This window comes from Mytilus edulis, chromosome 11 (assembly GCF_963676685.1).
Source record: "Mytilus edulis chromosome 11, xbMytEdul2.2, whole genome shotgun sequence".
NCBI lineage: Eukaryota > Metazoa > Mollusca > Bivalvia > Mytilida > Mytilidae > Mytilus > Mytilus edulis.
Window position 1 is genome coordinate 46,017,137 of NC_092354.1, and position 16,618 is coordinate 46,033,754.

Genomic DNA, 16,618 nt, shown 5'->3' on the forward strand with positions numbered 1-16,618 from the left:
TAGTATACATATTTTTTAAGGGGCCAGCTGAAGGACGCTTCCGGGTGCGGAAGTTTCTCGCTACATCGACACATTCCCCGTTTCCTTTCTCAATTTTATGTTATAATTCACTATGATTCATAATGTGTGTACAACTGGATCTTCTAAGAGATTTATAATGATAAATAAGAAATAAAAAAATACCCGTAATCTTCCTGTACACCATCGGTGCAAATGAAAGAAAAAATCGGCGCAAATGCAAAACGCCGCTTTATGTATGTAGGTATACTACGTTTATCTTAAAATGTGCGATATAAATGTTTGGTTCATGACTGCATGACAGTAATAAGTATATGTAAGAGAGTGCATGTATCATTGGCTTACAAACTAAAATATTTCAACGTTGTATTTACCTTTGAGAGCGAAAACATTTGGATGAAACAAGCACATTCCAAATTGTTATCAAAACAAATAAATTTAGAATATATCGTATTCCCATGTTTGTCTGACACAAGGAAGTTATTGACAATAAAAAAAAAGTTAATTTGATAAAAAGAAAAAGGGAAATTAATAATTACATTACATCCGAGTTCCTACATAGATATCTGCTAAACATTTTTTTTAATTTCGTGTCTTTAATGATTGAAAGTGGTACATATCAAATGTGTTTTAATCAATTACCAGAATTTTACTTTTTGTGTATCATATACTGTTTCTGTACGTTGTGTTAGTTTTTATTTTATAAATATTTTATATGGCAATTGTCCTTTATAACACATGATTCAAACAAAAAGGAAATACACAACCAACAATTCTATAATATTTGTCTCTTTTTATTAATATTTCCGTGTTATATGTACATAGGTGTCGTACATAGTATTTATTGAAAGTTAGTATATCTAGTTTGGTCATTCTAACTGACAATTCACTACCATAGCTTATGTTGCTATTTAAAGTTTTAACTACTCTTACAATTATTTGCAAGATTAATTGAAAAATTGTTGAAATTGGCCAAAATTGTTTTTTGTTGTTGTTGTTGTTTGGGTGGGGTTTTTTTTTTGGAAAAGGGGGGGGGGGACATAAACTCTTAGAAGACATAAGACAAACAAGATAAAGAAAAAAAGAAAAATGGTATGAAAAATTAAAGAAAACAGATATAAGGATTCCAATCCAGACCCTCATGTATATTGTGCGAACATTCACTGATGTACATGTTCTACACTTCATAGACAAGGATCAGTATTTAAATCTGTGTTTTGTTTGTCTAATCTTCAAATCTTCTTTCTCTTTATATCACAATGATTTATCATAAAAGAAACAATTGAAGCATTTAAACTTGAAAGTTTATTAATCATTAATCTTTAACGTGTTAAATCGTGTAAACAAACTATAATGTTCATTATATTACATATTTGGCTTTCATGAAGGTATGTTTTGTGTGTTTTTCTTATTTTAACTACTATTTAATATATTTCGTTATTTTTTGTCTATTTCTATAAATCTGTTTATACATAAAATGGAAAAAAAAGATCACTGCATTTAAAAATGATCGCAATGTTAATATATTATAGTCAATTGTTTCCCATGCTAACTTTCCCCCGAGTCAAGCATTTTTACTCCCCCCTGGGATTACCATTCCCCCCTCTGAAAGATGACAATACGTTAACATATATTCATCTTTCCCCGGTGCTAATATATTTATCACAAAATGGATTTCGCTAAATATAACTGCCATTTATTGCACATATTTTTCGTATTTCTTGTAAACATTATTGATTCATGCCATGATGGAATTCTAAAACAATATGTGTTGGACATGATTTGCGTTGTTTAAAAGATATGGGGACATACCATAAATGTGTGGATTTGGGCACCTATATTTTGTTGCAGAGATGTCGTTTGCATTCGAAAAAATTACCCCCCCCCCCCCTCCTCGATATGTTACCCAGTCTAAATATTTGATTTATTCGCATGTCTTAAATGTAAACCGTCCTATTCATATTTGCTTTGGATGATAAAATTCTTAACACTTCCATGGCAGGCATAAGTTTGATCTAATTTTCATAAAGTGTTTTGACCCATTGATATATTGTTATTAACAATGCCTCCTGGCCACTGTTATGTGATAGACTGAAATTGTCCATACATTCATATATTTTACATGCTGAAAAAAGGACATCGGTTTAAAACTTATTTATATGATGTGAATCTTAAACATTGAACTTTATTTGTGTGTAGTTGTCTGCGTCCAGTAACATGTACATGAAAGATTATATGATAATTGCAACACATTTCCACAAATCCTAGTACATTTCTGCATGGCAACTCGTCTGTCCCTAATGTTCATTTGGCTGTCTTCAAATTCAGTAGTCTTTAAACATCTCTATCAATCTATATATATGTCCACACACGTTTCCATTTTCAATTGACTATGTGTATTATACTCATAGCATCATGGCCAATCTATCGACACACCTACTAGTGATGTCTATCTGTCTAAAAGTCTGTTAGTGACATGCAATTTCTGTACAGTAAATGTTCACCAATCTGTATACGTGCTCAACAGTCTAACTTTATATCCAGGTTGTTTACATATCGAACAGTCATTCGACATGTTCATCCATCAGTCTAGCTATGTCTGTTCATGTGTCCACCCACGATGAATGTGTTGATACTAGACTGCATGTATGAAAAAGAAGGCTACTATCCCTAAATAACAATAGATAATTAGTATACAAATGACGTCGCCAACGTAAAGTACTACAAGAGCATAAATAGAGAGCTTTTCGTGTTACTAGGTTCCAGCTACAATGTATATATATTCTGTGCGTTGGCCATACATGGCCTGTTTGAACAAATTGTATAGGCACTACCAAACAGGCAGTGAACCATCGGGTGCGGGATATTCACGCTGGGTTTTAGACCTATTGGTGGCTTTGGCTGTTCTCAGCTCTTTGGTCGAGTTGTTGTCTCTTTGACATATTCCCTATTTTCATTCTCAATTTCATATCATTGGGCATGTGTGACAAATATTCCATGATAACAGTCATTTCATGACAGCGCCCTTTAATTTTATGGTTAACACGCACACACACACACACATCATGCATTACTTTTTTTACAGCTGACTTTAAGCACAGAACGTTATGGTTTGGAAAGATATAATCTTCTTGTTTGCGGTATTGTCTCTAACATTAGATTGGTCAAGAGGAAATATGTTCAGTCCGAAACGTAAGTATCTTATAAAACATATGTTCGGATGTCAACGTCAGCGGTTGTTACTATACTAAAAAGAACAAGAACTGCTAACCCTTTGATAGTACCAGATTTTAACATAGTTCTTTTAAAATCAAGCAATTTTACAATTTGTATATCGGATAACATGTAATATATACGAAGCAAGAACGCCAAATAAAAAAAGAAAAATATACGAAATCAAAACTTAGCTAGGCCGTCATGTGGGAAGGGTCTATTGGAATCCAGAATGTCAACACAAGAAATAGGACAGTCGAAGTTTCAGGTAATATGTCTAAGCATATGCCATTGGATCTAGGACCGATATTGTTCTTAATCGATGATGCTAAAGTCCGTTGTGGCAATAATATAACACGTATACATGACCTCTTACATGTACATGTAACCGAATTTATATCTTCTTTTTTCCTAATAATTATATACGGGGGATAGATGATGATAGGTAAATATGTGCTCCTAAAAGAGAAATTAAAAACGGGCATAGGACAGATTGCCAGCTTATTTATGATGCATTCAAATAATTGATATCGATCCGTTTGAGCTTTTGATTTTGTCATTTGTTCAATATTTTTGTGATTTTAATTTTTATTTTATTTACAGTGGTCTTAAACAGTTGTAACAGGAATACAATAACCTTTACTATAAATAATGCTACAGATGGTGGAATAGTGTACATTCTAGGTTCAGGTCCCGGATGTAACCGTTCAACATTCTCGGGATATAATACATATTCTTTTGATTTCTCATCCTGCAACGTTATATGGGTAAGTAGCGAGTTTGTTAATGAAATGCAATGTTATAATAAAAATAAGTGGAAGTGTATAAAAATAAGAAGATCTGGTATGGTTTTTATGAAACAACTCTCCACAAGAGCCCAAAAGTTACAAAAATTATCAACTAATGGTCATCGTACGGCTTTCAACAATGAGTAAGACCCTTATCGCATAGTCAGTTTTAAAGAGCCCTGAAATGAAAAATGTGGTATGATTGTCAATGAGAAAACTATCCACGAAAGTTCAAATGAAGTTGATATAAGCAATTATAGGCGACAACCGTACAACCTTCAGCAATGAGAAAAATAAACATACTGTAAAGTCGGCTATAAAAGTCCGTGACATAAACAATATGAAACATTTCAGTTGAATAGACAAGATAGTCTCCTGACTTAGGAGACTCCTGACCTACTCATAGTTGAAGGCCGTACGGTGACCTATAGTTGTTAATTTCTATGTCATGTTGGTCTCTTGTGGGGAGTTGTCTCATTGGCAATCATACCACATCATCTTTTTTTATATTTTTTTTATACTTCAAGAATGTAGATTGAATGCGGTATTGAAGTGTATTGAATAATAAAAAGAATATATAGCATGATATACTGTACATCCACAAAAGCCCAGGTCCGACTAGACCACAATCGCACCCATCTCACCGCGATCTAAAATAAATTCTGATCGTGGTGAGCTCGCAGTATGAGGGGCTATTGCGTCCTCATTACGCCTCTACAACGATCCCGCTACGATTTTATCACGTTCTCACCACGCTTATTCTGCTACCACACTGCGATTATCACGATCTTTCTTCGCCCATCACGTCCTCACTACGACCATACCACGATTTATCCAATTGCAACATGATCTAACCACGCTTCTACTGTGATAATAGCACGCTCTTACCACGACCATACTACGATCATACCCCGTTCATTACGCGATCCTACTACGCACCCTGCAATAACGTCAACATCGTGTTCTATTTAAATACTGTAACATTCCTTTTATTTCTCATTGATACGTAGAGTTTATCGGAAACAACTCAGTAAGCAACTAATATCTACGCAAGGGTGAGGATAGAGGTAGACTCAGAGGCAGGTCTGATTGTAAAGAATCATGATCCAGAAGATATATGTCGGACCGACCAATACAACCTGAATCACAACTTATTGCTGCTCCATCAAGATCCAATGACGTTGCTTTAGTGAACGACAGTAGGGATGACACATATATGTCAATAATGATTGAGTCGTTAGAGATAAGGGACAAGAGGTCCGAATTACATACAGCTGGAGAGCTTTTATAAATTTTATATGACAATGAGCATGATGATCGTAGTTTGAACGTACGTGTACATGTAGTCGGGTCGTAAGAACAGCGTGATTAGGATGGCATGGACGTACTGAAATCGTACAATGGTCTTGAACAGCGTAGTATAAGCGTGGTTTAAGCGTGGTATACACGTGGTATAGTCATAGTGGAAGCGTGTTTGGGTTGCGGTAAGAACGTGATGGTCGAAGTAAATTCGCTGTGAGATCGTAGCGCAGTCTCCCCGACTAGAATCGCACTTTCGCTACGCTGTCGCTACCGTCTTTTCATTATTTTCTTAGATCGAAATGCGATCGTGGCCTTGTGTGACTGCGGTATTAGATAATGAGATTGGTGGATTATTTTTATATGCAATGTCCAGTTGCAAGTCTTTCATTTATATTCAGAACGATCGTACTTTGACATTCAGGAAGCAGTAAATTTAGTTTTCTGTGACAAGAATAGAAAAAATAAAATAAGCAGACGTGGTAGGGTTACCCATGAGACGAATATACACAACCTTCCAAATTACATGGACTGTAAGTCAACGTATGGCCTACATTAGCCAGTAAAACCAATTGCAAATGTATATTTTCCTTAAAAAAAATATCGTTTTTATTCTTGACTATGATAACCAGTATCTCTTATTATTGAAAGAGAGAAATATTCCAAATTCACAAGTCGAACCGACAACGTGATGGCCAAAAAAAAAGAAAAAGACCATCAGTCAAACAACAGTACACAAACCACAACATAAAAAACTAAAGACTACTCCGGAAGGGTAAGACGATCATGCTCTACATGTGGCACCCAACGTGTTGCGTATGTTTGTACAACCCAGTGATAAGTCTAGTTTGGTAGGTCATATAAAATATATTATTGAAATGTATATTTAACAGGGAAGAGCGTTTAGGATTGTTATCCAGAGGAAATCTTTGTACCAGACTGGGGATGATAAAATTATACCGATCAATTGTATAGCTGATTTAAGTGACATTAATGTACAGGCCGGCTTAAATATTGTGTAGGTATAAATTCAAACAACATTGATAAGCATCCATACGTCTATCGAAAGATCAGCACATCTTTGATAGAGCCTTCAACCCTTATTGGCAAGCACAGAGTGAGAAATTATTGGGTAGCGAAGTTCAAAGATAATATATCGATTCAAATGTAGTAGAACAACTACTATTAATTTTAGAGAGCATTTTGTCGGCTGCGCGTAAATAATTGAAATTATAGTAATATGACAGATAACAAATTTTCAACAAAACTGTATACTAGTATTAGACTAAGTATGATTGGAAAAATCGTCTTAACGGTATGGAAACAAGTTTGTATTTGAGCGGAAATAACTGAAACACGACCGTGAAGCTGAAAAGTATTTAAACTTAGAAAGAAATTCAAAACAGTGTGGCTGTGGCCATTGATTGACACATTAAATTCATCCATTGACTGGGACAATTTACATAAACGTTTGTCTGTAACGACCACTGTTCACGACGTACCTACGATAGATATTTAAACTGTGGGGTCACCAAAGGTTTCTTAACGCCTTTAATTATAAAATAATTCAAAAAATTAATCAGAAATAACCTTTATGTTTTGATTTATATAATTGATATAAATCAAAACATCGTGTTATTTCTGATTAGTTTTTCGAATTACTTTATTAAGGTGTTGAGAACCTTAAAGTTTGGTGACCCAATAGTTTAAGTGTCTTTAAAAAGTACATAGTGAGCAGTGGTCGTTACATACAAACGTTCACCTAAATTGTCTTAGTCAATGAATGAATTTAATGTGTCAATCAATGGCCACAGCCACACTGTTTTGAATTTCATTCTAATTTAAAACAGACTGTAAGAACTCATTCACCCCTATCGATTGATTCAGTGTTCAACTGAATGACCAATCATGTTGCTTTTTTCTCAGGTAGTGACATTCAAATGGCATTTCCAAACGCACTGTACCCAATAATTTGAACAAAAAATATAACACATACCAAAAGACAGTATGACTGAAAGGGCGTTTTATTACTTTGTCTCGACCGACATTCTTTCTGGGGTTTTTTTCCTTCTGAAATACATACGACATGCTTCTATGTAACGGAAATAATGTACGATGCATAATTAATGAATCAGTTGACATATTCTTAAAAATATACACGCTATACTTGTATGTTTCTGGCATACACCTATTTTATTTCTTTAAAGCGGTTATACTCTACTGTGTTGTATTTATATATTTGTTTTCTCATCACTGAAACATTTACACTACAGACCTGGTCAAGATGACACACTTCAAACAGTTACCACTAAACCTGCAGCATATATGACGCTTCTAAGTAACGGAAATGACGTACGAGGCAAAATGGTTCAACTTACAGATTCTATAACTCTCAATATAGAGCTGTTTGACCAGTATAAAGGTATTGTTCAAATTTTGTGTATGTCTTTTATGATATATTCTGTAAATTTTGATATAATAATTTAATTTTTAATGTTATATTCGAAAGATGTTTAAATCAATGCGTTTGAAACTGGGTGACAATAACTTTTATAAATAGGCTAAAAGACAAAGATATAAATATCAAATGTGGTGAACCTTCTCATATTTAAATTCTTAGTATTTTGAATCAATATTAAAAAGCTTTGTCTACTTTTTACGAGCATTGTATGGTGAATCCTTTTTGTTTCGGATAACAAAAGATAAATGGCGAATCTTCCTCTATGATTGGACACAGTAAACCATATCGGGGCTTTTTCCACTCTTCCCTCACTACCACAACTGACCATAAGGCCCGACTGGAACACTCGGGACACTCTTGGTATAGTTCATATAGCCTAGTATTTTAGTCTTGCTGTCTTTCATCCTGTTTTGTGTTTTGAAATGGTATTATCAGTTTTACTTCGATTTATGAGCTTTAAATGTTCTCGGTATCTTGCGCCTTTTTTTTCATGAAGAAACTTTAAAATGATATATACTTTTTGTAGGTGACTTTGACATTAAAGCCAGCACATGTACGGCATCTACTATTACCATAGTCGATAGAGGGTATGTTTTGTATTCAACAACTCTTGCCAGACCACAATTACAATTTCCAAATCTGTATCAAGAGTTTCCGTTCTCTTGAAAAGGAAGATGGATTCTTTTCTGGCGTCAAACAGCATTTTCATAATGGCTTTTGTCGGTTAACTAATTAGTAACACGACTTGAGTCAAACATTGATTAAGTAACTTGTCCTTTTTAGTTTTATATTATTTTTCATGAAATTTAAACGCCAAAGAAATACATGTACAATATTTGTCATTTTGTGTATAGACAGATGACACATTGAAACAACATCTGATACAAAAATTTAATAATACTTTTAGATATTTTGATGATATATTGGCTCTCAATAATGACGACTTCAGAATGTATACTAAAGAAATTTATCATGTTGAACTTATTTTAAATAAAGCTAATACTAACAATGACCACTGCCCTTTCCTCGATCTTGATATCAATATCATTAACGGAAAGCTTAATACGAAAATTTATGATAAAAGAGATGATTTTTCATTTCCTATCGTTAATTATCCATTTTTAGATGGTGACGTTCTCTTGTCTCCATTTTACGGTGTTTATATATCTCAACCTGTACGATTCACTCGTGTATGTAACAACGTTTTATAGAGGAATTTATGTATAATACTGAAAAATTATTACACCAGGGTTTTCGATATCACAAACCAGTCTAAACTTTTACTAAATTTTATCATCGGTACAAGGACATCATTCGTAGATATAGCTCAACATGCATACTTCTTATACGTTCGGGTATTTAACATCCAATCTTTTATGGTAATATTCTTTATAATGCACAAAAATGTCAGTATTCACCTCAGAAGCTTACAAAACCTTCAAATAGACTTTTTGAGAAGGGATATAGTTACGATACTGTTGTCAGGTCTTTAAAGATTGCATATTTTGGCTTTAATATATATTCACTTATATGGTCTTTGCATAGGAACTAAACACATTTATTTAAAAACCAGCTGTTGGTTATGTTCTTCTTTTATATGTTATGATGGTATCTGGAGCTGGCATGTCAGTTAACTGCTAGTAGTCTGTTGTTATCTATGTATTATTGTCATTTTGTTTATTTTCCTTTGTTACATCTTCTGAAATCTATAATTTGGAGTTTAGTATGGCGTTCATTTACTCTGAACTGATATTTATATTTGTTATGGGGCCAGCTGAAGGACGCCTCCGGGTGCGGGAATTTCTCGCTGCATTTAAGACCTATTGGTGACCTTCTGCTGTTATCTGTTATATGGTCGGGTTGTTGTCTCTTTGACACATTCCCCATTTTAATTCTCAATTTTAAAAAACATTACTGTAAATTCAGAAATAAGTGCGAAAGGTGACTCCTTGAGTATCGCAATAAATTAAAATAAATTCGCGTACTTTATATGGCCTTTAGACCCTTTAAGAATTCGAATGTCTCTGATGAGTCGCTTGTTGAATATATTTTAATCTATGGCAAGCCGTTCTCGTCAAAACTATGTTTAAACCCTTTTTTCGAAAAAAATACACACTGAGATTTAAAAACTTAAAATAACACACTGAGAAATCGAAATTACACACTGAGATTTAAAAAAATAAAAAACACACACTGAGAATTCAAAATTACACACCGAGATTTTAAAAAGACACACTGAGATGAAATAAATTGAAAAACACACACTGAGAATTGTTAATTACACACTGAGATTTCAAAAATACACACTGAGATTAATATGCAAATTACTAATGAATATTCATGAGATGAATAATTCAACAGATTAATAAATTGATCTCAAGAACTCTTGTCATTATAATGAAATGCGATTCCTTCAACCAACATTCGTAATAAATTTCAAGACTTAACATCGCTCATATTCATAAGTTTGTTGCCTATAATTCAGATTATTACTACCAGTAATTAAACATGTGCCCCTTTTCAAAAGTCTTCCAACCGTTTCCCTGATTACGCTAATTAATCTTTTATATTTTTGTTACGTTTACATGCTATAATAGACACTTGAGTAAAAATTTCACTGCATTCTTTTGCAGATTGTTCCAATGTTTTACTTATAATTTTAATAAAGTTTTTCACCATTTGGTTATATTTTGTAATAAGAGTAAGTGGGTATTTTTCTTGTTCTTGTATTTTAAAGTTTTTTTATTAATAATTTGGAACCAAATCGAAGGACTAACGAGTTATGTCCCCTTGTTGTTTTAAGCTTGTAATTGATTCAGATTATGTATGCTAATTAGATATGTGCGCATAAAAAGTGCGCACAAATCTCAGTGTGTAATTTTAAATTCTCAGTGTGTAATTTCAAATTCTCAGTGTGTGTTTTCAGTTTATTTATTCTCAGTGTGTCTTTTTGAAATCTCAGTGTATAATTTTCAATTCTCAGTGTGTAATTTTCAATTCTCAGTGTGTAATTTTCAATTCTCAGTGTGTGTTTTTCATTTTTGTAATCTCAGTGCGTCTTTATTAAATCTCAGTGTGTAATTTTTAATTCTCAGTGTGTAATTTTCAATTCTCAGTGTGTAATTTTCAATTCTCAGTGTGCGTTTTGAAGTTTTTAAATCTCAGTGTGCTTTGTTGTAATTCTCAGTGTGTAAATTTTTTGAAAAATGGTTTAAACATAGTTTTGACGAGAACGGCTTGCCATATTAATCCTGGTATCTGTATGATGATTTTCTTTATGTTAATTATTAATAAATCGCACAAGTTAATGCAATGGGAAATTTCATAATATATTAATAGAATTAGTTATAACATTTACATTACAATACATTTACATTTACATTACATTAACATTACATTTAAATGTGCATTACATGTACATTACATAACATAACACAACATTACATTACATTACATGTACATTACATTTACATGTACATGTACATTACATATACATGTACATTACATTTACATGTACATTACATTTACATGTACATGTACATTACATTTACATGTACATTACATTTACATGTACATTACATTTACATGTACATTACATTTACATGTACATTACATTTACATTACATTTACATTACATTTACATGTACATTACATTAACATGTACATTACATTTACATGTACATAACATTTACATGTACATTACATTTATATGTACATTACATTTACATATACATCAACATTTACATTCATGTGACATTTACATACACAATTATATTACAGCTGCTCAGTAGACACAGACTTGTTTCCTTCTTTCTCCAAACCAAGAGTAGGTTTTATAACTAGTACATTTAGAGCCTTCGTACCAACGGAACAAACCGGAAGTATACTGTCCTTACAGTTCTCCTGTACCTTAGACATCTGTTTAAAGTCCTGTATAACGGTATGTACACATTATCACTTAGAAGGCCATTGAATGTTTAACTATAACATTTTCGTAAATGTCTTGTATTTTGGATAGTTTTATGCATTGCAGTTTCAATATTGAGGAAAACTTTTTTTGAAAGTCTTACATAGACTGATTTTGATACTATACTTTTTATCCATATGTATGTACTGTAAAACACATGCAGTGTATGTATACATATGTAGGGCATGCAAAATTTACTTATTCGTATATGCTTATTGTGGTTTCGTTTTTGAAAATATTTAAAAGAATTCACACTTCAGTGTTTGTAAACAACTTGACCCTGCATACATAAAATACTTGCCCATTTACATATAATGTAATACTTTTCGTTTGTTTTTGTTTTTTGTCGTTGAGTTGTTGTTTCATTGATTGATTAATCATTATAATTACAGTATTCTTAGATGAACAGCATGCTAAGTTTACAAGATCTCTCTCTTTGCTTTCAATGATAAGATCACATAATGTTACATAGACTTGTATTTTTACAGACACATTGTCCAAACAGAACTGGTGGTTACGGACGAAGAAGGAGAGGATATGGTAAGCACGCCAACGTAACATATGACCAGCTACATGTAAGCTCAGCACTCATGATATCTGTTAACGATGGTGTCAAAATAGAAGGTGAATAATATCAGGGACTATTATACTAAGTGATAGAATTAGGGGGAGTGGGGCTAAGGGTGCCAGCCCCCTTTTTGTGGGAAAAATTTAGTTGATTATTTCAGTGCGGCAGATTTATAGAATTTCTGGATCCTCCATAAGTACTGTTATGACCCTTCTAATGTATAGGTGATATATAGTGTCGAATCTCAAGGTCTACTAAATCAATGCTAAATGAAGATTTAACCAGTGTATAGAAATGTTATTGACTGACATTCTCCAATATCATGAACACACACACACATGATAATTTTAACTCGTATACTACTGGTAGTACTATGAAGTCAGAGATTTATCTGGATTTATCATGTCCAAATTGAAATCGGCTTGAGTTTATACTCGGTACTGTAATATGCAATTGTTTTAAAATTTCGAATTTTAAAAATTTATGCAGTCCTCTTTTAACTATAATTGACTGTATAGCCAACTATACGGTATGGGTTTTCTCATTGGTTAAGGCCGTATGGTTGCCTCTAATTGCTTATATACAAATAATTTGAACTTTGAGGAACAATTGTCTCATTCACAATCATACTCCATTCCCTTGTATCTGTTTTTTATTGGCGTGTTTCATGTTGCTCAACATTTTGTTTTCTATATTGTGTTACGAGAAAAACATTTTTTTTTATCTTAGTTGTAACATTGGCAACCCTAACACATTTTCTTATTTTAACATTCATAAATATATATTACACCTACCTATGTGTTTTATATTCTTTGTAGGTAACGACTCAGATAAAACAATATGTATGGAGAGATCAGTCTTTATTGTGTGTTTGGTAGTTATGCTTGTTTTGTTTCTCCTGGCAATCTACTTTGGTGTTATGGCCTGTCGTTGGAGACACAAGGCTATAGAGAGAAAAGAACAAAAATCGACTTTCGATGAAAGATTATATAACGAAGAATGTAGCACTTTCAATAATCTGCCATATGCCTCTTTTCTTTCGGACAACAACAGCAGCACACATTCCGATCAATATGGCTTTGATGTGGAAGAGAGTTCCGAATGTTCTACTTCTACTTCAACTTCTACTTCTACAGAATCAGTTCATTTTGTTCCGAAAGGACTAAAGCATGTTCAGTTTGTTTAGTTGTGATTATTACAAACTACAGTTGTGTAAATAACACAATTGTACAACAATAAAGTATTTATAATTTATAGAAAAGTAAATTATCTTCCAATGTCTAATGCAGTTCATATGGGTAATATGGATTTATACTTCCTGGAGAAATCTCATGCAATACAATAAGGGATCTTTAAGGAAAATTTATAAGAAAAGTTGTGAGCATATAATCAAAAAATCTGTCCAACGTTAACAAAAATAAATGAGTACGGATCTTTTAAAATTATAGTCTATATGATTCACTCGGTGATACGGCTTTTAGTCTAACAGTAATATACAGTTTGGCTGTCGTCATCTGCTTCAAGTCAACAAGTTCTTGAACAATGTCCATATGAAATCATCCCTAAAGAGGGACGAAAGATACCAGAAGGACATACAAACTCATAGATCGAAAATAAACTAACAACGTTATGGCTAAAAGATGAAAAAAAGATAGACAAACAATAGTATACAAGACAAAACATAGAAAACTAAAGACTAAACAATATGAAACCCACTAAAACCTGGGGGTGATCGTAGGTCCCCCAGAAGGGTAAGCAGATCCTGCTCCACATGTGGCACCCATAGTATTGTTCATTTCATTACAAAACTAGTAAATTGTCTGATTCGGTAGATTACATTCTCGGAAAGGGAATAATATTGAAGTTTCGACATTGGCATATCCGATATTACTAGGTTAACGGCCAACCAACTCATAATGGCGTCCTTAAAATTTACAAAGCGATGATTTTATTTTCACTATTTTGAACTTTTGATTTAAAAGATTCCTTGTGAGCAGCAACCCTCTATCAAGAAAATCATTAAAGGAAATGCAAGTTCGAAAATATGGTGTCAATTTGGAGATATATATTGTGTGTGCAGGCGCTGCTAGAATATTGCTACATAGAAAACGAGAGTTTACAATCGGGAAGATGAAATCATCGCTTTTGACTCACAAAGTATGTTCAAAACTAGTATGGTTATTCCTGAATTGTTTTTATACCCTGCTTAGAGGCAAAGTGGGGCATTATACTTTTCGGTACTTGTATGTGCGTCTGGTCGTCCGTTCGTCTCCCCATCTGCCATGCTTCGGGTTAAACTTTTTGGTCAAGGTAGTAATCGGAATTTTGGGTCCAGTGACCATAATGCTCTTTGACTTCCTATTTTATTCGGGCTTTGTAATTATTTTGATTCGTGGGTAACTGGTGAGTCTTTTGAAGTCTAAACGTATATGTTGAGTTAATGTGAGTACTCTCAGAACTGCTGTTTTGGTGTTGGGATGTAGAATACCCGGCCACGTCCACTGTGTGTTTATTATAAGATGTTTTTATATATGTATCCATCTGATCATGATAAGATCAACCTTTTTCAACTGATTTTTTTAGTTTGTTCTAATGTTGTTTTGTTACACAACTGTTCCAGGTTAAAGGAGGTTTGGGTACCCGTTAACATGTTTAATCCTGTCACATTATAGATATACCTTTTGTTTTCTTAGCTTTAAATTATGTTCCCATGCAAGATAAAGATATAACATAATATCATAACAGAATTGACTGTACTATAGGACTTTTCCAACAGAAAATTATATTTAATTTTTAATGAATTTTTCAATCCCCCCCCCCCCCAAAAAAAAAGGCAAAGTTACTGGTTAATGAAATATTGGGATTATGACTATGTTGTTTTGTAATTAAATCAATGCGTTAAAATACTTGTAACGTTATTAAGAGTCAAATAGACCATGTATACACATGTATCTTACTCGGAGAATGCATCCCTCTCAGTGTCCAATTTCTCACTGGCAAAGATGGTTTGTACCGCCATCGTTTAGCAGTGGATATCACGACAAAATTCAAATCCAACCTGAAGCTTTAACACTAATATTAAAAAGGCATTAAACAGTCATATATTTCGTGCTCAGAAAAAAAAAAACCAATCACAACTTATAAAATACTAAGAAAACAGAATAGACACAACAAGAACGGAAGTAAATAAGGGAGCTACCATTTGATTTTTATGGGGAGGGGGGGGGGCTAGAATGAAAAATTGTGTCCTGCATTTTTTTTTAGTTGTAATCTCTGTCCTGCCTTTTTATTTTTCACTCTATTAGGTCCTGCCTTTTTTTTATTAGTTTATCCTGACTTTTTTTTACCTTAATTGTCATCCTGCCTTTTTTTTTGCAAAGTGTTTCATCCTGCCTTTTTTTTTAACTCAAAACTCCTGTCCTGCCTATTTTTTTTAAATTTCATCCTAGCCCCCCCCCCCCCCCCCCCCCCTCCCCCATAAAAATCAAATGGTAGCTCCCTAAGTAGCACTTGTTCAAATATACAGTCAACACAAAAATAAATACGAAGCAGACACGTTGCAATGCCATGAGTTGACATTCCGTAAGTTTATAAGTCTCCTTAATAGAGTAAAATTAGTTCAGATCATCTGAAGCGGTTAACAATCATTCTGGTTAATGCGTATAAGACAATTTAGAGCTTGGCATATTACATGCACATCAGCCCTTAACCTTTTTGATTACCAGTATTTTCTGTAGTTTTGTTACTGTGTAATGAACCTATTCCCTACCTAATAAAAATATCTTTGTTCATGCGTATGTATTTGTTTTTCTTTTTAACTTTTTGCTTTCGAAAATCATAGAAAAAAAACCACTTAAAATTTGAATGTCTAAATCATACATACATGTACGCGACGCCATTTTTATAGAAATATTTTTTAAATAGTAACCAAGACAATACACATGTACATTGTATGTGACTTAACTTGTTCGCATAAAAAGTTAATCAATACCAGAGTTTGTATACGCATGCAAAAGACCTAACTTCAGACATTTGTGAAGTTTTACAAACTAATGCGTGAAAAAAAAACACCATTATTGCAACTTTATGGATTAAGGTATACTCAATTGGTAGGTCTTCCTATGTCAATGTCAGACAAAACATCTGAACACTATTTGCGGCTAGAACAAAAAAATGCAAAATGGTATAATTTTCATCTACATTAAAACCAAACGATAGAGGCGGGAAAATACCCAAAAGTCGGAAACAAACTTGCAATGCTATATATGGGAAATCGACCATTAGTTAGACAAACAGCAGTCCAC

The 16,618-nt window shown here is 33.3% G+C and overlaps 1 protein-coding gene across 1 annotated transcript; it reads left to right on the top strand.

Annotated features, from left to right (window-relative positions):
• The first annotated feature begins 1,326 nt into the window (after nucleotides 1-1,326).
• LOC139495716 (uncharacterized) lies at nucleotides 1,327-13,756 on the top strand. Its single transcript, XM_071284042.1, has 9 exons — nucleotides 1,327-1,406; nucleotides 3,104-3,210; nucleotides 3,835-3,998; nucleotides 6,212-6,336; nucleotides 7,592-7,740; nucleotides 8,306-8,366; nucleotides 11,560-11,719; nucleotides 12,235-12,370; nucleotides 13,133-13,756. The coding sequence occupies exons 2-9, from the start codon at nucleotides 3,126-3,128 to the stop codon at nucleotides 13,498-13,500; spliced, it is 1,248 nt and encodes a 415-aa protein (XP_071140143.1). The 5' UTR covers nucleotides 1,327-1,406; nucleotides 3,104-3,125; the 3' UTR covers nucleotides 13,501-13,756.
• Nucleotides 13,757-16,618: the final 2,862 nt, after the last annotated feature.

Coding starts and splice junctions, on each gene's coding strand:
- LOC139495716 (XM_071284042.1), top strand. CDS start 3,126: ATGGTTTGGAAAGATATAATCTTCTTGTTTGCGGTATTGTCTCTAACA. Junction 7,741..8,305: donor GCTGTTTGACCAGTATAAAG/GTATTGTTCAAA, acceptor TACTTTTTGTAG/GTGACTTTGACATTAAAGCC. Junction 11,720..12,234: donor GTTTAAAGTCCTGTATAACG/GTATGTACACAT, acceptor GTATTTTTACAG/ACACATTGTCCAAACAGAAC.